The 23639-nt window shown below is 42.5% G+C and overlaps 2 protein-coding genes across 2 annotated transcripts in view; one reads left to right on the top strand and one right to left on the bottom strand.

Annotated features, from left to right (window-relative positions):
* Positions 1–23639, top strand: part of PDXDC1 (pyridoxal dependent decarboxylase domain containing 1) — a 56006-nt gene that overhangs the window by 26893 nt on the left and 5474 nt on the right. The window contains exons 9-19 of the mRNA XM_084641929.1: positions 1000–1084; positions 1913–1961; positions 2063–2164; positions 2386–2511; positions 5173–5223; positions 7479–7542; positions 7963–8051; positions 16242–16347; positions 17446–17617; positions 18344–18462; positions 21814–21935. Of these exons, the coding sequence (XP_084498055.1) occupies positions 1000–1084; positions 1913–1961; positions 2063–2164; positions 2386–2511; positions 5173–5223; positions 7479–7542; positions 7963–8051; positions 16242–16347; positions 17446–17617; positions 18344–18462; positions 21814–21935 (1085 nt within the window). The remainder of the gene's footprint in view (positions 1–999; positions 1085–1912; positions 1962–2062; positions 2165–2385; positions 2512–5172; positions 5224–7478; positions 7543–7962; positions 8052–16241; positions 16348–17445; positions 17618–18343; positions 18463–21813; positions 21936–23639) is intronic.
* Positions 12578–23639, bottom strand: part of NTAN1 (N-terminal asparagine amidase) — a 30269-nt gene continuing 19207 nt past the window's right edge. The window contains exon 10 of the mRNA XM_084641933.1: positions 12578–13069. Coding sequence (XP_084498059.1) covers positions 13052–13069 — 18 coding nt within the window. The 3' untranslated portion in view covers positions 12578–13051. The remainder of the gene's footprint in view (positions 13070–23639) is intronic.

Below are 23639 nucleotides of genomic sequence, written 5' to 3' on the forward strand. Positions count from 1 at the left end.
GTAGATCATTGGTTTCTTGATACAGAATATCATAGTGACTGCATAATATTTAGCTGTCCAAGAAGTTATTTAAAGGAGTGACTTAGGACCAGATTGTACAATGTTATTACCATTCATGAGAACTTACTCATAAAAGTAGTTCTGTTTATGTCCGCGGGCATGCTTGCATGACTTAGAGCGCCGCAGTTTGCTCCTTAGTGAGCATAGCTTAGCTTTTGAAAAATGGGATTCTGGAGCTGACCAAGAACCTTTCTATCGTGTTGTACATGCCATTACATTCAAAAATTAACTTTCTCTGAATGAATAATTGAGCAAACATCTAAATTCTTCTTTAGTGAGGAAAGAGGGTTGTGGGTGTTTTTTTTTTTTGTTTTTTTGGTAAGTGGAGGTGGGAAGAAAGTGCTGTGTTTGCTTTTTCCCTTTAGAAATAATAGGCGTTTTCTTTATTTTGGCAAGGTTGTTCTTTGATGAATTAGGTGTATTGAACTTTTTTTAATCACAATGGCTGCGTTTTTGAATGCTTATGACATCTAGTCTCCCAAGCAGGGCTTTGGAGCAGAGCCTGCAGAGCAGCTCTGGAGCAGTGGAGCTGCAGGTTTTTTCCTGGAGCTGGAGCGGAGCCGGAGCACAGCTCCAAAGCCCTGCTCCCAAGTACTTTTAATTACATAGATAAGAAGAAAACAGAGCTTTAAATACTATGAATAAAAATCACATTCTCAGTCAATCACGTTGAACTTCCATGGTATCCAATGTCCTAATTGCATGATCTCTCTCTTCACTTCTTCATGAGTCCATCAAGAAGATAAGACTTGAATTTCTAATTTATTAATTTAAAAAAAAAAAGAGGACACCAAACTTCTTCCCTCCCTGCAGGTGACCTTTTAAACACTATTTGGAGTTATTTACTAATGTAGATCTAGAGTTAAATGCACAATCAAAGTTTGTTTGCTGACTTACACATCTGATATTTAAAGTGACTTTTCTTTCCTTTTAATTCAGGTACGCCAGGAGCAGGTCATACAGACAAACTTGGGCGACTGAAAGAACTCTGTGAGCAGTATAACATGTGGCTACATGTAGAAGGGTACAGAACTTGAGACTTCTTTCTTGTGTAATCATATTCACTAATGAAACTTCCGATAATGGAGCAACTTTTAATTCCATAGCTAACATACTCTAATGGCCACAGCTGACTCTGCATGTTTTGCCATTATTAAATGTTTTATATGCCAACATAAATTTGCCACTCTACAAAGTGTAGAGCCCTGCAGATGTCACTTTTTGTTGCAAAAGGTTATTCATGTATATGTAATTACTCGGCATGGAGTCAGTATATAGATGTGAGTAGCCTGCCCTTGCTTTGAAGTGCTTGGACAAGACATAAGGTAACAGTTCATAGGGATTACTGAAGAAGTGAAGGGAGGCTGGAGTGCTTTAAGAGATGAGATTTAGAGGAGTAGAGGACATGTGGTGGCTAAGGAAACTGGTGTAATAGGTAGCATGATTTAGAACAGGAATAACGGCATAAGTAGTGTTATTAGAGGAGCCCCTGCTTTTAGACTACGAGGCCTTCAGAGCAAAGCCTGTTACCTATTTGGCCTGAGCTACCACTATATGCAGTTGTGTACCATACATTTATGGCGTGCTATAAATCATTGACAGAATGCTACTGATGAAGTATGATTAGCACAGGACGGATTAATATTTCTAAAAAGTTGGACTGATATCTAGACTAAAATGAAATTTTAGTTGTCTGAATTCTGGAATATTAAATTGCAGTCTCTACTGTATGTGCAGTAAAAAATACATGAACAACAATGACCTCCTTTTATACAACTGCATGAAAACGCTACCTTTTAGTTGAAGAAAAGCTGTAAATAATTAATTTAGCTAAGACTGTTTTCCTTTCCAGAGTGAATTTGGCAACTTTGGCATTAGGTTATGTCTCCTCTTCAGTACTGGTATGTACTGGTGTATCATAAGTATAATGCTCTAGACTTTAAAGTTGTTACATAATTAAAATGTAGGTGGCCCATAATAAACTTGAATGTTTTTTCTTTAGGCTGCAACAAAATGTGACAGCATGACTCTTACTCTGGGTTCCTGGTTGGGTCTCCCAGCAGTACCTGCAGTGACACTCTACAGACATGAGGATCCTTCTTTGGTAGCTTTGACTTTTTTTTGAATGAACATTTAAATACTAGAGACTTCAAAACTGCAACCATGACCTGATTCTTTGTTCCTTATAGATGCCTAAAGAAACAATAAGTTGCAAAAGATCCTTCTGTTAATGTTGTGACACGTTTTGTCCTTTCATAGCGTTAGAATGATCAGATTGTGTTGAAATTTTAGTTATTCAGTGACAGTATTCTTTCTTGCCTTTAGTCCTTAGCTGCAGGCCTAACATCAAGTCAGCCAGTAGAGAAACTCCGTGCCCTGCCCCTGTGGCTATCCTTGCAGTACCTGGGACATGATGGGATTGTTGAGAGAATAAAGCATGCATCTCAGCTGGTAAGAAGTAGTTCGTCTTCAAATGATATGCAAACTTTTGCTTTTCTGAGAGTGGGCAGGGGGTTCTTATTAAGGATCTTTCTACCATCTTACTTGAATAAGTTCATTCTCCAGACAAAAATTTAGTTTAAATGGCAGTGTCTGGTTTGGTTACTGTCATCTGGGCATGAATAGCACTGTATAGTTACTCACCTCTTTATTTAAGAGCACTTTGATAACCATTTTAAATGCATCTCTGAATATGATGAAGCATCTCAGAAACAAGTGCAGCGGATCTGAAATAAAGCAAGAATTGTTACCAAATATTCTGAAGGTGTTATATTACTGCATACTATACTAAGACCAGCCATGTTGACAGCTACAGTATTGGCATTCTTTTTCGGGTATGTCGTCTTTGCGGGGAGAGAGGAAAGTTAGGAATTACAATGGGAAATCCTAGTGGATATAGGTTATGGGTAGTTTTTACCCTGACTAGCTACATCAAGGTAAAAACCCAGGTGAGGAGTATGGGGTAGACCTTGACTAGATACGCTGAGATAAAAACTACCCATCTCCTGTCTCCACTAGGATTTTGCATTGAGATCGCTATCTCAAGGTAAAAAACACCACTTTTTGCAGTAAGGCATCACCTTAATATGCCCACTAGAAAAGGACTCAGGTAGGCGTTTATAGGTTTTACATTTTTTGTTGTTGTTGGACATTGTTTAAGAAGCAGTTTGGTTATCAAAACTATTTAAAGGAATCTAAAGATGTAGTGGGATCCTTTCAGACTGAAAACTTACCCAGAGGATATGGAATCAAATCAGATTTCTAAAATTGGTTGTAAAGTTTACTTTCAAGGCAGCCCTTGAGTATTTTTACTTTTAAAGGAAGGATGGCCTTTTGTTTTATGCACTGGATTGGGACTTAAAAGGTTTGGTGCCTGGCGATGCCACAGACTTCCTGTGTGACCTTAGGCAAGTCACTTAATCTCTGTGCCTCAATTCCCCATCAGTAAATCCTGTCCCCCATCCTTTGTGTTTTCTATTTAGAACGTATGCTGTTCAGGGTATAGAAAGGTCTCTTACTATGTATTTGTACAGAGCCTCGCACAATGAGGGTCTCTAGGCTTACTGTAATGGAAATAATAAATAGTAATTTATAAATCACTGAGACAAGGGGTTCCAAATGGAAGTACTGAGGGTTTTTTAAATGAAGTGGGAAGAACTGTTTGGAAGTTATAGCTCTTCAATGAGATTCACAGTAATGTGTGCTAGACAGTCTCTCTCATGTATAATATTTGACCATAACCAAGGTTGCAACTTTGTCACGGAGGTCACGGATTCCGTGCCTTTCCATGACCTCCATGACTTTTTGCAGCAGCTGGTGCACCTGGCTCAGGGGCAGCTCAGGCAGCCCCTGCACCAGTCGCACCGGTCACTGCTGCGGCAGTCTCAGGCCACCGTGCCCGCCCCACCCCCAGCAGCAGAGTTTGGGTGTGGGAGGGGGCATGGGGTTGGGGCATAGGACAGGGTGAGGCAGGCTATGAGCAGCGCTTACCTGGGGGGGCTCCGTGGAAGCAGCAACATCCCCCTCGCTCAGGTCCTAGGTGGAGGCGTGGCCATGCAGCTCTGCGTGCTGCCTCCACCTGCAGGCACCACCCCCGCAGCTACTATTGGCCACAGTTCCCAGCCAATGGGAGCTGCGAAACCAGTGCTCTGGATGGAGGTGCCTAGGACCTAAGCAAGGGGGATGTCGCCGCTTCCGGGGAGCCCCCCAGGTAAGCACCACTCAGAGCCTGCCTCATCTTGTCCCGTGCCCCTGCCCCCTCCCACACCCAAACTCTGCTGCTACTGTGCAGGGGAGGTGTGGACCAAGGTTGGGAGCCTGCTACCCCTCACAGCACCAGTGGGGGTCCTGGGCCATGCACTGCTGCCTGCCCCCTTACCCTCCCCCGCCCCCCCCAGCACCGGCTGGGTTCCCACGCAGCTGGCCGCATGCCCCCACTCCAGCACCAGCAGGGGACCCGCAGCCCGCCAGCCCCCGCCCCCCAACATCCGGGCTACCCTCCCCGAGCACTCGCGGCAGCCCCACCCCCCAGGTTTTAGTCAGGGGTATATAGTAAAAGTCATGGACAGGTCATGCATGGGCTGTGAATTTTTGTTTACTGTCTGTGACTTTTACTAAAAATACCCGTGACTAAAACATAGCCTTAACCATAACCGATAGATTATTATACTACTACTTCCTCTATTCTTCACGTAGATGCTAATTCTTCTCAGGTGTTTAATGCCCAGTTGAAGTTAATGGGAGCTGTATACATGCATCCACAGGCTGACTGTAGTCCATAGGTAGTAATTTCTCCCATTAGTATGTGGGAATTTATACATCCACAGTCTTTTGAACGGACTAAATAAAATGTAAATTTTATCTACAAAGCTTAGGTGTATACATATATGCACATGTTTGAGTCCTACAATAAACCATTTTCCTAAATAATATACTGTTGAAATTCCATGATATTAGTAATATTAATTAGACAAAGATTATTGTTTGTAGCATCCTAACTTTAAACTTTGTAAATGTAAGCTCACACTTACGGAAGTTGAGTTAATGTTGTCTCTGTCCATGAAAAGTAATTTCAAACCAAAAAATCTTTGTTTTTTATTCTTTGTTCTTTAGAGTCAGAGGTTGCTGGAAAACTTGAAGAACATGGATTTCATTAAAACTTCGGTACAACATGCCTTTAATACTTGGAGTAGTTTAGCAACTGGTGGTTATTAAATATCAAAATTTTTGTGAAACAAATTATCTTAAAAAATGTGTGACCCTACCCACAGCCTTGGTCGTGGTGGTATCATTTTGACTACTGAAATTACCCCTTAAAGTGTCAATGGAATTGTATAAATTTAGTTGCATATAGCAGGACTTGGTCCCTAGATTGTATTCCTTGTCCCATTGCTGTTTCTCTCTACGCACACACAAGCTATGGATATAATGCTCAGAGGCTGCCTCTGTGTTGCTGAATAGCGCTTAATGTATTAAAACTTACTCAATATTTTTTATGGTGCACTTTTTTATATTTGAAATTCATTCTTGACTATGAATTTAGCAGCACCCTGGCCAGATGTTGGTATAGTGTGGATGTTCTTACATCTGTAGACAAAGTAGTTGTCTTGCTGTGAGGGTGTTATGATACAAGAGAGTGATGTTTGTTTAAAAAAAAAAAAAAACCCGCTGATCTTAATTGAACATTCTAGTTTTTAAATTAGTTATCTCTAATGCAGCTGCTTCTAATCCAGTTTCAGTCGAAAAGATGCCCTATTCAACAGATATTTTTATTGATCCGACCCTCTGTATATTAGAATAAATACTGTATTCACACTCGTTTTCTTGGAAAACAAATGACCACAAATCACTGTGAGTGACAAAGTAATTTCATTTGTGAAAATAATCTTTTAGAACTCATCAGTTACGGAGATCCACTGTAGCCATTCCACCTTCCCCCATTTATGTTCTTGATAGCTTCTACTTATGTCACTGAACAACTCAATTATCTATTCAGAGAGATTTATGCAAGAAACTTTGCTCATAGAGCACCAAGGAAGAGTTAAAGCTATTTAAAAAAAAAAATTAAATGCCTGTCAGTGAATGTATTCACATTTTTCACTTTATAGTGCCCGAAATTCAGTTGTGTGTAACTACTGTAACTGAAATAGAATAAAATCCCTTTTTATGTGAGAGGTAGTTTACTTTGCTATGTTTGTGTATATATTGAGACTATAAGAGTGGCTGTACTAGGTTAGACCAAGGGTCCAACTAGCCCAGTAACCTGTCTTCTAACAATGGCCAATGCCAGATGCATTCAGAGGGAATGAACAGAACAAGGCAATTATCAAGTGATCCATCCCCTGTCGTTTAGTCCCAGCATCTGGCAGTCAGAGGCTTAGGGGCACCCAGAGCTTGGGTTTGTATCCCTGACCATCTTGGCTAATAGCCATTGATGGACCTATCCTTCATGAATTTATCTAGTACTTTTTTTGAACCTAGTCATACTTTTGGGCTTCACAAAATCCCCTGGCATTGAGTACCACAGCTTGATCATATTGTGTGTAGTACTTCCTTTTGTTTGTTTTAAACCTGCTGCTTATGAATTTCATTGGTGATCCATGGTTCTTGTGTTACGTGAAGGAGTAAATAACACTTTCACTTTCTCCACACCATTTATGATTTTACAGATCTTGGTCACATCCCCCCTTGGTAGACTCTTTTTCAAGCTGAATAGTCTCTTTTTAATCTCTCCTCATATGGAAGCTGTTCCATATCCCTAATCATTTTTCTTGCCCTTCTCTGTACCTTTTCCATTTCTAATACATACCTTTTTTGAGATGGGGCAACCAGAACCACATGCAGTATTCAAGGTATGGGTGTACCATAGATTTATATAGTGGCATATTTATTATTTTATTATCTATCCCTTTCCTAATGGTTCCTAACATTCTGCTTTTTTGACTGCTGCTCTGCATTCAGCGGAAGTTTTCAGAGAACTATCCACAATGACTCCAAGATCTCTTTCTTGAGTGGTAACAGCTAGTTCAGCCTCCATCATTTTGTATGTATAGTTGGGATTATGTTTTCCAGTGTGCATTACTTTGCACTTATCAACATCTGCCATTTTGTTACTGAGTTTTGTGAGATCCCTTTGTAACTCTTTGCGGTCTGCTTTGGACTTAACTATCTCGAGTAATTTTGTATTGTGTGCAAACTTTGCCACCTCACTGTTTACCTCTTTTTCCAGATCATTTACACACAGTTTTATGATCTAATTTTTTGTTATTACTGAGTCAAAACATTATGGAAACTAGAACATTGTTAATACTGACAAAACCAAATGATGTGGCGGTCTCTACTGTCAGTTTTGTACCTACAACAATAAAGCTGTTTTAAGTGTTTTCATAACACCATGGATTTTTTAATTCCATTTTTAGGTTGAAGATGAACTTAGCTCTCCTGTAGTGGTATTCAAGTTTTCCCTGGAACTTCCAAATATAGGTGTGTAATTTATAGACAAAACGTGATGGTTTCAGATCTATTAATTCAAGAAACTTTTAGTTTTATTAAATACATTACATTGTGCACTTTTTCTTATTAGTCTGAACATAAAACAAGTTTTGTTTATACAGCAGTGGTTTGAACCACCTCATAAATTGTACTCTTGTTGCAAAGTTCCATTGCATTGAAACAATGGAAGGTGATTACAAATTGTTGGAATACATACATTTCAATGCTATAATTGCTTTTGGAATGACATCTTTTAAAATCCCACGTTTACCCTTTTGAGGTCAAATAGAGTTTAATTTTCTTAGATTTCATAAAATTTCATAAAAATGTTGTTTGTCTAAAAATACTGCCTTTTGCTTTAATTAAATAAATGAAACTCTGTCTCTGCGATTTTTGTCTCTTTGGGTTCAGATCAGATGCTACATGCTGGACTGGCATCTTCAATTCAACACCCTATAACCAGCAATGAGAGACATATTTGTGACACCTTCAATCAGTGGGTAAGATTTGAGGTTCATTTCTTTTAAGAACTAAAATGAATGATCTGTAAAACGGAGGATGATTGGGTGGCTCAGGGAATATATAACCTAGAACAGACTAGGTCAGTAGTGACTGATAACACTTGCCACCCAATGGCTATTTGGTATCCTATGTGAAATCAGCCCGGAGAGTTTTTGGGATTAAAAAAGATGGTTTTGGTCTGAAGCACTGGCAACCCGGTGTCTTTCATGTGTTTTTAAGGTACAAAATAATTATTCTGAATTTTAAACTCTGATGAAAACATTGATTCTTTTAACTCTTGCATACCTCAAGAGGTGTGTGGTTTTTTTTTTTTTTTTTTTTAGGCCACTAAGATTAAATAAATTTAGTTTTTCCTCAGGCATTTTAAAAAAAAAAGTGCAGATCTGAGAGTTACATTGCATTTACTTTGCAACAGATATGTCTCCATTTTAAATTGGTACTTTTGGGAGATGAGGGATGTCCTATATTAGGGAGTCCAATATCCTAGGAGAGGAGTGAGTGTCTCCTCCCTCTTGCCACAAAAACTTGTCCAGGTTTCTACTGCTCAGAAGTGGAGTAAGCTAAAATTTAAGGTGTTAAACTGCTTACTAGTAATTTTGACACATCAAGAACTACTGCAAGATCAGCTGATTTACTTTTGACATCCATTTGAAATGTCAGTTTCCACTCAATCTTTGAAACTTTCTATCTGCAGTAACTCCTCACTTAACGTTGTAGTTATGTTCCTGAAAAATGTGACTTTAAGCGAAACGATGTTAAGTGAATCCAATTTCCCAATAAGAATTAATGTAAATAGGGGGGGGTTAGGTTCCAGAGAATTTTTTTTCATCAGACAAAAGACTATATATATATAGATAGATAGATACCGTACACAGCAATGATGATTGTGAAATTTGGTTGAGGTGGTGAAATAAGAGCGTGGGATATTTCCCAGGGAATGCCTTGCTGCTAAATGATGAACAAGCACTCGGCTGAGCCCTCAAGGGTTAACACATCGTTGTTAATGTAGCTCACACTCTACGAGGAAGCACAAATGGCGGGAGAGGAGACAGTATGGCAGACAGAGACGCACACCCTGCGTGTGAGTGTGTGAGAGATGCGCATTGCACCTTTAAATATGCTGACTCCACTCTAAGTACATTGCCTTTTTAAGTAGATCAGCAAGTTGAGACAGCAGCTGCTGCTAGCAAGCTCCCTCTATCCTGAGCCCTGTCGTGTTTCCCCCTGCTCTATGGAGATGGGGTAAGTGGGGGGCAGGAGCAGGGGGGAGGGGGACACCCTGATATTAACCCCCCCGCTCTTCTTTCCCGCCCCCACACACACAGCAAGCAGGAGGCTCCAGGAGCAGCTCCAAGGCAGAGGGCAGTGGCAGAAGGGACAGCTAAACTGTTGGCAATTGATAGCCTGCTGGCCAGCTGCTACACAGGGAACTTAGGGGAGCGGGAAGCTGATGGGAGGCTGCTGGTCCACCCTGGTTACAAGCCCCCACTAGCTAGCTCCAATGGGCTGCTCTTTCTGCAAGCAGTGAACAAAGTAGGCGGCTGCCAAACAACATTATAAGGGAGCATTGCGCAACTTTAAACGAGCATGTTCTCTAATTGATCCGCAATGTAACAATGAAACAGCGTTAATCAGGACAACTTTAAGTAACTGTACTTCCTTACTCCAGTCTAAGGGTATGTCTACACTACTAAATCAGGTCGAATTTATAGAAGTCGGTTTTTTAGAAATCGGTTTTATATATTCGAGTGTGTGTGTCCCCACAGAAAATGCTCTAAGTGCATTAAGTGCAGTAACTCGGCAGAGTGCTTCCACAGTACCGAGGCTAGCGTCGACTTCCGGAGTGTTGCACTGTGGGTGGCTATCCCACAGTTCCCGCAGTCTCCGCTGCCCATTGGAATTCTGGGTTGAGATCCCAATGCCTGATGGGGCTAAAACATTGTCGCGGGTGGTTCTGGGTACATATCGTCAGACCCCCGTTCCCTCCCTCCCTCCGTGAAAGCAAGGGCAGACAATCGTTTCGCGCCTTTTTTCCTGAGTTACCTGTGCAGACGCCATACCACGGCAAGCACGGAGCCCACTCAGGTAACTGACACAGTATGTCTCCTGGGTGCTGGCAGACACAGTACTGCATTGCTACACAGTAGCAGCAACCCATTGCCTTCTGGCAGCAGACGGTGCAATATGACTGGTAGCCATCATCGTCATGTCCGAGGTGCTCCTGGCCACGTCGGCTGGGAGCGCCTGGATAGACATGGGCGCAGGGACTAAGTTTGGAGTGACTTGACCAGGTCATTCTCTTTAGTCCTGCAGTCAGTCCTATTGAACCGTCTTATGGTGAGCAGGCAGGCAATACGGATTGCTAGCAGTCATACTGTACCATCTTCTGCCAGGCAGGCAAGAGATGGGGATGGGCTAGCAGTCATATTGCACCATCTTCTGCCGGGCAGGCAAGAGATGAGGATGGCTAGCAGTCGTATTGCACCGTCTTCTGCTGAGCAGCCATGAGATGTGGATGGCTTGCAGTCCTTCTGCACCGTCTGCTAAACCAAAAATGTAAAAGATAGAGTGGATCAAAACAAGAAATAGACCAGATTTGTTTTGTACTCATTTGCTTCCCCCCCTCCCCTGTCTAGGGGACTCATTCCTCTAGGTCACACTGCAGTCACTCACAGAGAAGGTGCAGCAAGGTAAATCTAGCCATGTATCAATCAGAGGCCAGACTAACCTCATTTTTCCAATAAGAACAATAACTTAGGTGCACCATTTCTTATTGGAACCCTCCGTGAAGTCCTGCCTGAAATACTCCTTGATGTAAAGCCACCCCCTTTGTTAATTTTTAGCTCCCTGAAGCCAACCCTGTAAGCCATGTCGTCAGTCGCTCCTCCCTCCGCAGACAATCGTTCCGCACCTTTTTCCTGGCAGACGCCATACCAAGGCAAACATGGAGGCCACTCAGCTCACTTTGGCAATTAGGAGCACATTAAACACCACACGCATTATCCAGCTGTATATGCAGCACCAGAACCTGGCAAAGCGATACCGGGCAAGGAGGTGACGTCAGCATGGTCACGTGAGTGATCAGGACATGGACACAGATTTCTCTGAAAGCATGGGCCGTGCCAATGCATGCATCATGGTGCTAATGCGTCAGGTTCTTGCTGTGGAACGCCGATTCTGGGCTCGGGAAACAAGCACAGACTGGTGGGACCGCATAGTGTTGCAGGTCTGGGACGATTCCCAGTGGCTACGAAATTTTCGCATGCGTAGGGGCACTTTCATGGAACTTTGTGACTTGCTTTCCCCTGCCCTGAAGCGCATGAATACCAAGATGAGAGCAGCCCTCACAGTTGAGAAGCGAGTGGCGATAGCCCTGTGGAAGCTTGCAACGCCAGACAGCTACCGGTCAGTTGGGAATCAATTTGGAGTGGGCAAATCTACTGTTGGAGCTGCTGTGATGCAAATAGCCCACGCAATCAAAGATCTGCTGATATCAAGGATAGTGACCCTGGGAAATGTGCAGGTCATATTGGATGGCTTTGCTGCAATGGGATTCCCTAACTGTGGTGGGGTCATAGACGGAACCCATATCCCTATCTTGGCACTGGAGCACCAAGCCGGCGAGTACATAAACCGCAAGGGGTACTTTTCAATAGTGCTGCAAGCTCTGGTGGATCACAAGGGACGTTTCACCAACATCAACGTGGCATGGCCACGGTACATGACGCTCGCATCTTCAGGAACTCTGGTCTGTTTCAAAAGCTGCAGGAAGGGACTTTATTCCCAGACCAGAAAATAACTGTTGGGGACATTGAAATGCCTATATGTATCCTTGGGGACCCAGCCTACCCCTTAATGCCATGGCTCATGAAGCTGTACACAGGCAGCCTGGATAGTAGTCAGGAGCTGTTCAACTACAGGCTGAGCAAGTGCAGAATGGTGGTAGAATGTGCATTTGGATATTTAAAGGCGCGCTGGCGCAGTTTACTGACTCGCTTAGACCTCAGTGAAACCAATATTCCCACTGTTATTACTGCTTCTGTGTGCTCCACAATATCTGTGAGTAAGGAGGAGACGTTTATGGCAGGGTGGGAGGTTGAGGCAAATCGCCTGGCTGCTGGTTATGCGCAGCCAGACACCAGGGCAGTTAGAAGAGCACAGGAGGGCGCGGTACACATCAGAGAAGCTTTGAAAACCAGTTTCATGACTGGCCAGGCTACGGTGTGAAAGTTCTCTTTGTTTCTCCTTGATGAAACCCCCCGCCCCTTGGTTCACTCTACTTCCCTGCAAGCTAACCACCCTCCCCTCCTCCCTTTAATCATTGCTTGCAGAGGCAATAAAGTCATTGTTGCTTCACATTCCTGCATTCTTTATTCATTCATCACACAAATAGGGGGATGACTACCAAGGTAGCCCAGGAGGGGTGGTGGAGGAGGGAAGGAAAATGCCACACAGCACTTTAAAAGTTTACAACTTTAAAGTTTATTGAATAACAGCCTTCTTTTTTTTGGGCAATCCTTTGTGGTGGAGTGGTTGGTTGGCCGGAGGCCCCCCCACCGCGTTCTTGGGCGTCTGCGTGTGGAGGCTCTGGAACTTGGGGAGGAGGGCGGTTGGTTACACAGGGGCTGTAGTGGCAGTCTGTGCTCCAGCTGCCTTTGCTGCAGCTCAACCATACACTGGAGCATACTGGTTTGGTCCTCCAGCAGCCTCAGCATTGAATCCTGCCTCCTCTCATCACGCTGCCGCCACATTTGAGCTTCAGCCCTGTCTTCAGCCCGCCACTTACTCTCTTCAGCCCGCCACCTCTCCTCCCGGTCATTTTGTGCTTTCCTGCACTCTGACATTATTTTCTCCACGCATTCGTCTGTGCTCTGTCAGTGTGGGAGGACAGCATGAGCTCAGAGAACATTTCATCACGAGTGCGTTTTTTTTTTCTTTCTAATCTTCACTAGCCTCTGGGAAGGAGAAGATCCTGTGATTATTGAAACACATGCAGCTGGTGGAGGAAAAAAAAGGGACAGCGGTATTTAAAAAGACACATTTTATAAAACAGTGGCTACACTCTTTCAGGGTAAACCTTGCTGTTAACATTACATACATAGCACATGTGCTTTCGTTACAAGGTCGCATTTTGCTTCCCCCTACCGCATGGCTACCCCCTCCTCCCTCCCCGTGGCTAACAGCGGGGAACATTTCTGTTCAGCCACAGGTAAGCAGCCCAGCAGGAACGGGCTCCTCTGAGTGTCCCCTGAAGAAAAGCACCCTATTTCAACCAGGTGACCATGAATGATATCTCACTCTCCTGAGGATAACACAGAGAGATAAAGAACGAATGTTGTTTGAACGCCAGCAAACATACGCTGCAATGCTTTGTTGTACAATGATTTCCGAGTACGTGTTACTGGCCTGGAGTGGTAAAGTGTCCTACCATGGAGGACGCAATAAGGCTGCCCTCCCCAGAAACCTTTTGCAAAGGCTTTGGGAGTACATCCAGGAGAGCCGCGAATGCCAGAGCAAAGTAATCCTTTCACATGCTTGCTTTTAAACCATGTATATTATTTTAAAAGGTACGCTCACCGGAGGTCCCTTCTCCACCTGCCGGGTCCAGGAAGCAGCCTTGGGTGGGTTCGGGGGGTACTGGCTCCAGGTCCAGGGTGAGAAACAGTTCCTGGCTTTCGGGAAAACCGGTTTCTCCGCTTGCTTGCTGTGAGCTATCTACAACCTCCTCCTCCTCATCATCATCTTCTTCGTCCCCAAAACCTGCTTCCGTGTTGCCTCCATCTCCATTGAAGGAGTCAAACAACACGGCTGGGGTAGTGGTGGCTGAGCCCCCTAAAATGACATGCAGCTCATCATAGAAGCGGCATGTGTGGGGCTCTGACCCGGAGCGGCCGTTCGCCTCTCTGGTTTTCTGGTAGGCTTGCCTCAGCTCCTTAAGTTTCATGCGGCACTACTTCGGGTCCCTGTTATGGCCTCTGTCCTTCATGCCCTGGGAGATTTTGACAAAGGTTTTGGCATTTCGAAAACTGGAACGGAGTTCTAATAGCACGGATTCCTCTCCCCATACAGCGATCAGATCCCGTACCTCCCGTTCAGTCCATGCTGGAGCTCTTTTGCGATTCTGGGACTCCATCATGGTCACCTCTGCTGATGAGCTCTGCATGGTCACCTGCAGCTTGCCACGCTGGCCAAACAAGAAATGAGATTCAAAAGTTCGCGGTTCTTTTCCTGTCTACCTGGCCAGTGCATCTGAGTTGAGAGCGCTGTCCAAAGCGGTCACAATGGAGCACTCTGGGATAGCTCCCAGAGGCCAATACCGTCGAATTGTGTCCACAGTACCCCAAATTCGACCCCGCAAGGCCGATTTAAGCACTAATCCACTTGTCAGGGGTGGAGTAAGGAAATCAATTTTAAGAGCCCTTTAAGTCGAAATAAAGGGCTTCGTCGTGTGGATGGGTGCAGGTTTACATCAATTTAACGCTGCTAAATTCGACCTAAAATCCTAATGTAGACCAGGGCTAAGCTTACGAGTCTTTTTACTATACAAGCACTAGAGGAAGGGGGAAGCAAGACTACCAATGTGTCAGGACCCTCTTTCCCTACCCAAAACAGATTCCTTATTCATGCCTTGCCTTGTGTGAATTCATGTGTGCCTCTTCTTTTTTCCCCTCACATTCAGAGTGGGAGCAAGGGTTGCATTACGTGTTAAGAAAATGCATCTCTCTAATTGCATAAAATATGCATACTCTAATAATTATTTGAGCTGTTTTGAATTCCCAACCTGTTTGTGACCCCAATAACAAGGGCAGCCCTAGGTTCTGTTAGGGATCCTATGCAATGGAACACATGTAGGGGGATTTGGTTCAGGAACCTTGCCACCTGTTACTTTGTCTTTCCACCTCTATGTACTCCATGACCTTCCTTGACCACTGCCCACCTGCAGTTGTTTCCCTAACCATTTTGAGGCTTTGAGCCACCTGGAAATCTAGCTGGACTAGAAAGTCAAGAGGCAGAGCTAAAAGACAACTTTCCAAGCTGGGAAACATGACAGTTGAGAAACAAGGAAGCAGGAAGGAGAAATTATGCTGCATGTTTCCATCACACTTCCCTGTAACACGTAATCCCACTGATTGATGACAGCATGTAGCATTAGTGTGGGTTGAACAGGAGCTGACTTTCCTTTTGAATTTTTCATAACCCATTTATGCTCAGGGTCAAGAGTGGCATGAAATTCCACTTAGAAACCTTGGCAAATGCAATTTTTTCAAAATAAAAACAATAGAAAGTACCTCTGGCATGAATTGGCAGAAATTTTGTGGCTTTGCAACTGACTTTATGAATGAAGGATTTGTAAAAGAGACCTTGCTATTATAAATAGCAGTGAATCTTAGTTGTATTAACAGAACGCTGCCAACTTAAAAATTACACTGTTTTATCTACTATTATTACAAATAAGACCAAACGATGACGACAGATAGTCCTCTATGTTTTACTTAATGCATTTACTTAAGCAGCCCATGTATAAGCAGCCCTTGTTAGTGTAAAATTTTCACAGAGCAAAAGGGAGGGAGAAACTTTTTTTTTTTTTTTTAAGTGATTGTAAAATCACAAAAATTGGCCGGTGGACTGAATGGCAGCTTAAGTATCTGAAACTACTTTTAACTTTTTTTTTTTTTAACTGAGTAGGTTACTGGCTAATAGCCTCCCTTTATATACTACAATTTCAGTATTTGTCTCCAACTGCTACTAGTAGAACTCCTACTAAAATGTGCTTTTAAACAAAGAGGTGTAGGATTTTGTTTTTAAACTCACTATTTTGGAAGTAAACATATTCCTGCTTTATGGGAGAGGAGTAACCACTGATTAAATGACACATTTTGTGGTTTGCTTAGAAATTGTGAAGTAGGTTTTCATTTTGTTAATATAAGCATGCAGCTTTTTTGTGTGTTTTATAGGTGGTGCTGTGAGCTTGCTCACAGCTAAAATTTTACTATGCTTCAGGGAATAATGAATAGGTAACTTTTAAGAAGTAAAGAGAGAGAAACCTTACTAGGGACAATTTAACAGACAAATGGTTCGTTGAAACTATGGGAACAGTCTAATGCAAGTTGGCAATAATGAGAAATTAATGCTCAATAAATTCCTCTAATTTTGCCTTGTCCCTTCAGCTAGGTGAACAGTTGGCACAGTTAGCGCCTGCCAGTGGAGTTGATGTGGTAGAAATAGAAGATGAAGGCACATGTGTACGTTTTAGCCCATTAATGACTTCTGCAGGTAAATGAGTCACTTAATTTAGCCACTTATATAGATATTTCATTCTAAGGTGAAAAAAATAGGAATTTAGTATTTAAAATTGTAAATATCCTCATGTGTAAAACATCTGTATGTTTAAATCTGTTCTCCTTGGGTTTACTTTTTTTCTTATTTTGATATTGAGAGGATGTTTTAACACTACAAAAACAATTTCAATATTCTGTTGTGCCTTGGTAGCCATTACGTTAGAAGTAGCTGAATTTCCAGTAGCTTTGTCATCTTGTATAGCATTATGTCGCACCACATCTGTAAAGCCTTTTAATTTATACTGTCTACATTTACTGGTGAGAACAAGGTATGAAGCTGAGTAGTGTTCCTGTCTAAAACTGTCAGAATACAGAAACATTGGAGATGAAATATCCTTGCCTTTCCCTCTCTCATCTACCTACAGAATGAAGAAAGAATTTGGCCTGCTTATTCAGATGATTAGACACAGGAACTGAGCCCATGTTTAGAATATAATAGACTAATTGGAAGAAGAAAATAGTATCCATTAAAGCTTGGTTATTTTCCTTAGTACTGAAAAGAAAACTTTTTCCCTCTCTCTCATAGAAGAGGGTGTAGGCTCTGATGTTACAGAGAGATGGAGGTAGCTACTGGGAAGAACTTTTATAGAAATTAAACGACAGAACAAGGGATTCCAGTTTAATGAGTAACCTTGGTGATACTGAACTTTGTAATTAAAACTGAAGCTAGCTGATCTTTTTTGTAACCTTTTGTCTGTAGAGGGAGGGATTTCCTGTTGCTAACTACCATTTTTACTTTATAATATCAGAAAATCAATTTCTTGGAATTACAATTAGCTTATTTTTTTCTCCTTAATATTTGGCTCCAGCCATCTGATGTGTTGAGTGTTTTCAGTGAATGGCAAGCTGAAGAAAAACAGCCTTCCACACACAGATTAAGATAATTCAATAATGTTCAAAAATCGTATTTAGGATTGGCTTGTAAAGAGGGTTATCTATAAATATAGGTAACCATGGCACCCGTCTTACCGCATCTAAAATATGAAAACTCTGTCAATTCAGTAATTCACATGCTAATTCATTAGCTCTTCAGTTTTAGGAACTGAAGTGCAAGATGTAGATCAGTTGGTGGATTGCTTAAAAATGAAGATACCAATATTGACATGCACACTGCAGCTAAGAGAGGAATTTGAGCAAGAAGTGAAAAGAACAGTAGGCTTGTCATATATTGAAGACCTCAGCTGGCCAGGACTGGGTGTTGTAAGGTAAGTGCTAGGTAGTTCCAGATATAACATTGTCTGAGCTTTACTTCAAGAGATACTTGGATAGACCGTACCTTCAGCAGAGAGAATAAGTGCCCTCTTCACTAGTGATCCTTTGGACCAGCAAAATCCAGTTTATGGCACAGCTGCAATTTTCTTAATTGACTTGTGAATAAACTACATTTTCTTACGAGGATGTCTGAATTTTGTGAAATTACTAAGGAGTTTGGAACTTCCTGGAAGCTAAAGACCTGGTTTGCAAAAATAATTGAGTTAACAACTAGAATTTAAGCAGCCTTGTGGATTATTTGTAGTAAACGTTAATGTACCTGTGTACCTTATGTATTTAGCCTACTACTGCAATCGGTTTATCTTTAAACAGTAGTAGAACTTGTTTGTCTCTTTTGGCAAATACAGTGCTGCTCATATATTGGATATCATTATCATTAAGGTTCTTATGTGGTCAGAAAGAGCTGAGCCATTATCAATACAGTACTTCCAGAAAGCTATTTAAGAAATTTTGCTGTATCCAAAAAGGCTTTTCCTTCAACTGCAAACATTACAAAACTTTCTCCAGCTTGGTTGGTTGCTATCACTATTCAAACTTCACCCACTACACAAGTTTACAGGTACATGTAGGTAAATTGTTGAAAGATGTTAGAAGTGCAGATTTGTTCTGTTTGTATTGTAAAATAAAATGGCTTGCTGTCCTCTGGCTTGATTTTAAAGGTATGAGTATAACAGTGATGGGAAGAAGGATGGCAAACAAGAGAAAGAAGCAGAGAAAATTAACACTGGACTTTTGAAAAAATTAAATGAACTGGAATCGGATCTCTCTTTTTCTTTGGGTAATTATCATTGTTGGTAATATCAGTTCTGTAAATAATCAGGTTAATGTTCTCAATTCTTTTTTGCCAAAACTGTTGTTATAAATCTCACTACAAGTCATACAATCATGTATTATTCAAAAGTTCTGTCCGCTTCTACATTAAACAGTAGATGCGTTTCTACATATATTGTCTCTCTGATCATGCTTCCTTCCCCACTGCTCGTTTCAGATGAGAGGCTACTAGACAGCAGTAGTGCTGCTTGTCAGCAACAGCTTCAGCAGAGTGAGCTACATCCTTTGTTCCCACCAAACCTCAAGCATGAGAAGTGTTTTCATCCTAGAAAACACAAATATTATGTTGCTTATGTTGACAAAGTTCTGGCTTGTATTTTGTTTTTGAAGGGGCGGAGGAGAAATGTTTTCATTGTGGCTTAATTGGGAAAATTCAAAAATTTGCTGTTAGTTTAGGAACAGCAAAGAACATTTCTTAATGCAGTGCTGACTGGAGGGCCCCCAAACCTAAGTCTAATTCTGATTGTTACAGAGGTGGCATATGCTAGACAAGAAAAGGCATCCAGTCATAAACACGTTGGACTTAATGATCATTAATACCAGTACTGTATTCTCCACTATAAGTTGGTTGTGCAAGTGAATTACCCAGCACCGGGTATGTTATAATATGTGCCAAATCGGAGGGGTATCTGCCTCAGTATTGTACCTAATGAAGCAGGATCTTATTCTCAAACTGGGCAGCTTACTGCATTCTGTGACTAGGTTCAATGTTTTAGGTGCCTCTGGCCAGCGCTGGCTCTAGGTTTTTTGCCACCCCAAGCAAAAAAAATTTTGGCTGCCCCCCACCCCAGCCCTGGGCTCCCCCCCCGCTGCCCCAGCCCTGGGCTCTTTTCCCCCCCAGTCCGCCCGCTCCTCCCTTGCCTCCAGCTGGTCCGGCGCTGGCAGGGTTGGGGTAAGCAGCGGGGCTCCTGGGGCGCGCCTCAGCCCAGGATCCCTCCAGCCGGGGCTCCCACGTCCAGGACCAGCCGGGAATCGGGAGGCCAAAGCCGGGGGGACCGCCCCAGCAGGGGCTGAGGAGCCAGGGCAGGGCAGCCCCAGAGGGAGCTGCTGGCGGGGAGCAAAGCCCCGGAAAGTGGGACGCAGGCCCCACACAGCAGCACCCGGGCACTGGTCCTCTCTATGGACCCGCTGCTGCTGCTGCTCCTGGCCACCCTGCTGCAGCCCCTGGGCGGCTCGGGCTGCTTCGCACAGCCCCAGCTGCGGTGCTGGAGGGCGGCTGCCCTGCGGCACTTGCAGGTGGCTCCGTGCTCCCCACGGGGCGGACCCCAGCCCGAGTGTCCCGCGCTCCATGTGTTGGAGCCTGCTGGATGGTTGGCCGCGGCCGGCGGCGTAAACCACAACGGCCCCAGGGCACCCCCCATGCTGCTGCTGCTGGACCCCAGTCCCGGGGCCAGCTTTGGCCACCCGCTGAGGCTCTTCCACCTGGACTTTGGTGTCAGCTTCAGGGCTGGGACAGTGTCTACCTGGGTGAGCGCCTGCAGGGCCAACCCCCAAGCAAAAAAAATTAAAAATGGCCCCAATGCTGCCCCTGCAAATGTGCCGCTCTAAGCACCTGCTTGCTTTGCTGGTGCCTAGAGCCGGCCCTGCCTCTGGCTATAATATATAACTAAAATACTCAGTTACACATTGCATGAGTAAATGAATGTATTACAATATGTTTTCATTGTCCTGGAACTGGTAGGAATGTGTTGCATTTTGATACATTAGTGGTTTCCAGTCTTATTGTAACTAATTAATAAAGCCAGACTCCTTTTTAATCTTTAAAAAGCAAATGGTCTAGATGTCATGTGTGAATGTGCTTAACGAAACAGTTGTCTAGAACCCCACGAGAGTGATATAAAATCAGTGAACCACGAGATCCTGCATAAACTTATACAATGGCCTCTGTGCACACATGGAATTTCCAGGTGAACCTTGCCTGGTCCTCTCAGTGCTACTTCTGCTTTAAAAAGACTAGCCACAGAGCATACCCACAGCTGCTGTATTTCAGCTTTCTCTCAAAGGTGAAATGGGAACATTAAAAGCATAGCAAGTGAACACTGTTAGGTGGTTTTGCCATGGGTTAGTAATGATAATAATAGCACTAAGGGCCAAATCTCAAGAGGTGCTAATCAACAGGTGTCTACTCCTATTGATTTTAGTGGGAGTTGAAGATGATCCATACCTTGCAGGAGGTGCTCACCACTTCATAGGATCATGCCCTTAGAGCTTTTAATTTCCTAAGAACTATGTAAATGTTATTCAGTAACTATCCCTATGAGGTGGGTATTTTAATTTCCCTCGTGCTGATGAAGAGACTGAGGTTAAGTGACCACTCCAAGACACGAACTCAGGAATTTCTGTCTTTCAGATCTTTGACAGTTTTAAAACCCGCAATCCTGCAGACCTTAGGCAAAACATTTTTTATTTTTTTTTATCATGCTAATGACGCCTTTGGCTTTATGGAAGCCATGTAACCTGCATACATTTGATTTTATTTTCCCATCTGTAAAATGAGAATTATAATGCCTACTACACAAGTGTTGTAAGGATCAATGGTTATAGACTGCTTTGAAGATGAAAATCAGTAAGTGTTGCTGTTACCTCTACTTAAGGCAATGCTAATATAGCATTACTTTTCTATTAGAGAGTACTAATATTCCATATTCATCTTTAAGAATAAGTTTAAGTGTGTCAGAGTTATCGATCCATTCTGTTGAAAGATGTTCCAGAATAATGTGGCTCTTTAGAAGGTACAATAATATGCTATTTAAGTGTGTATATATACAGTATTAGGCAATTGTAAAAATGCCTCATTAACCCATCTATGTTCAACAGTAGGGGGAAGAAAGGGCCTAGTGGCATCCCTCAGAACACCACAGCTTTTGGAATAGAAAACTCAGCTGCTTAAATGCTCTGTTTTTCACAATCGGTGGTTTCATGCAGCTTTTAATGTTGCTTCTTATTATAAGCACACCGTAATATAAAATATCTACTGTATTACTTCCTGTCTAAACTTAGTTATGTTTTTCCTCTTTGAAAAAGTGCAATGCCAAGTACGTAAGTTTGATTTCAGTGAATTGGGCATATGCAAAGATTACAGTTAAGCACTAAAACAAAAATATGGTTGGATTCCCTGGCACATAAGTGTGAATAGGGTGCCTGTTGTAAGGTTATCTTCCTCTATGAAGCTAAATATTTTTTCTCTTTTTACTAACTACACGATCTATTACATTTTGTAATTTTTAAACCTTGTTAAAGAGGCACTTAGATTTTGCTGCAAAAGTGTAAAAATATGGAATCTCCATTCTGTTCACAGGCCCAGAATTTGGAGGGGAGAAGAACTGTGTGTATATCGGCATGGTAACTGAAGATCTGGATGTGTCTGAGCTGGTAGAAACTATTGCAGCAACAGGCAGAGAAATTGAAGAAAATTCTAGAGTATGTATTGAAATCTTACGTATTTTCAAAATTACAGACTGTTTTAGCGTTAGTTTTCTCCAAACTGGTTTCAGGGCAACTTCGTATTCTTTGATGTGAAAGAAAATTGCACGTATTTAGCTATATAGTGATTTGCATCTACATGGTGAGAGAACTTCACAGTATTATGACTTTCTCATGATACCTTGGTTTAGGTTTACATTTTTGTGTTTATAACGCTTTTGCTAGAATTAGATGCCTTTCTGGTATGGAAATAGGCAAACTGAGTGACTGTACAGTTTCTATAATGGTTTAAGCCATCAGACTTTTTTTTCCGTTTTTGACTGATCTGGGGCAGATCATCAACTGGTGTAAATTGTTCCACTGAATTCAGTGGAACTATGCCAACACACTATCTTGAAAATCTGCCACTTAACGTTTTCCATTCATTTTATTTGTTAAGTCAACAGCTTGAAAACTGGATTTACAATGCCTTTATTGCTAGTAAAAACGTTGGTGCTTATACAGGATTACATGAGGAGCTTTGGTTACTATCCCTAATATCTGGCCTGTTGAAGTTGTCATAACAAAACCTTCAGTAAAAAGGAAAGTGGTGGTTATTTGAACAACACTGCACCCACAGAATAAATCCTTGTTCAAGTGTACTCTGCATATTCCCATTCCTGGGGATGCGCTGATTACGTAGCTGTGCCTGTTGAGTGCTATTGCGCCTCTCCTGTTCCTTCCCTCACTATTTCTGAACATTGCAGGTGAGACTATAAAAGAAGGTATTTGCTCTCTAGCCACCTCAGTTCCTTCCAACTGCTGCAGCGGCTGGATCAGGAACTGCATTTGGACTCTTAGCCTGAATCCCGTGCTTGGATAGTGCTCATTATGCTTTAGCTTAATGATTTAGCTTAGTTTTCTTGTGTTGGCATTTTAAGGGTTAGGCGTTTTTTTTTAAAGGAAACATTAAATTTTCTAAGTAATTATTAGTTCATCTCTGGTTCCACTATTAGAATCCAATGGTGGTTTTGAGGATCTAGAGACTAGCTATTAAGAGGTGCACCTTTTTCCCTGCATTTGATGCTCATACGAGGTGCCCGTCACGTAGGGACATTGTCCCTCAGGGTGTTCAGTCTGAGGTGCTTTCACCCCAAGACTATGGGAAGAACAGCAGAACAGACTGCAAATGGTCCTGCTGGCAGGAGGCTTTGACAGACAAGCCCTCTAGATATTGTACACATCTGTGATCTGTGAGCAAGCAAATAGACCCTGATACTACTAGAGAGAAGAGGCAGCAGAGACCTCTTGTCATAAATATAAAGGGAAAGGTAACAACCTTTATGTATGCAGTAACATAAAATCCCTCCTGGCCAGAGGTACAGAATCACTCTACCTGTAAGGGGTTAAGGAGCTCAAATAACCTAGTTGGCACCTGCCCAGAAGGACCAACGGGGAAAGAAGATACTTTCAAATCTGGGAGGGAGGTTTTGTTTGTGCTCTCTGTGTTTGTTCCCTCTCTGGACAGAGAGAGAGAGACCAAGCAGGTAAAACAACTCCTGAAAACATACCTGAAATAACACACATAAAATTACAAAAATTGTAAGTAAAGGTAAGAAAATGCATTAGATTATCTTTTGTTTTAACTTGTGAATTTCCCCTATGCTAAGAGGGAGTTTTATTCCTGTTTTTTGTAACTTTGAAGCTGAGCCTAGAGGGGAA

This window comes from Lepidochelys olivacea (genome assembly GCF_965140295.1).
Source record: "Lepidochelys olivacea isolate rLepOli2 genome assembly, chromosome: 10".
In the NCBI taxonomy this organism is placed as follows: Eukaryota; Metazoa; Chordata; order Testudines; family Cheloniidae; genus Lepidochelys; species Lepidochelys olivacea.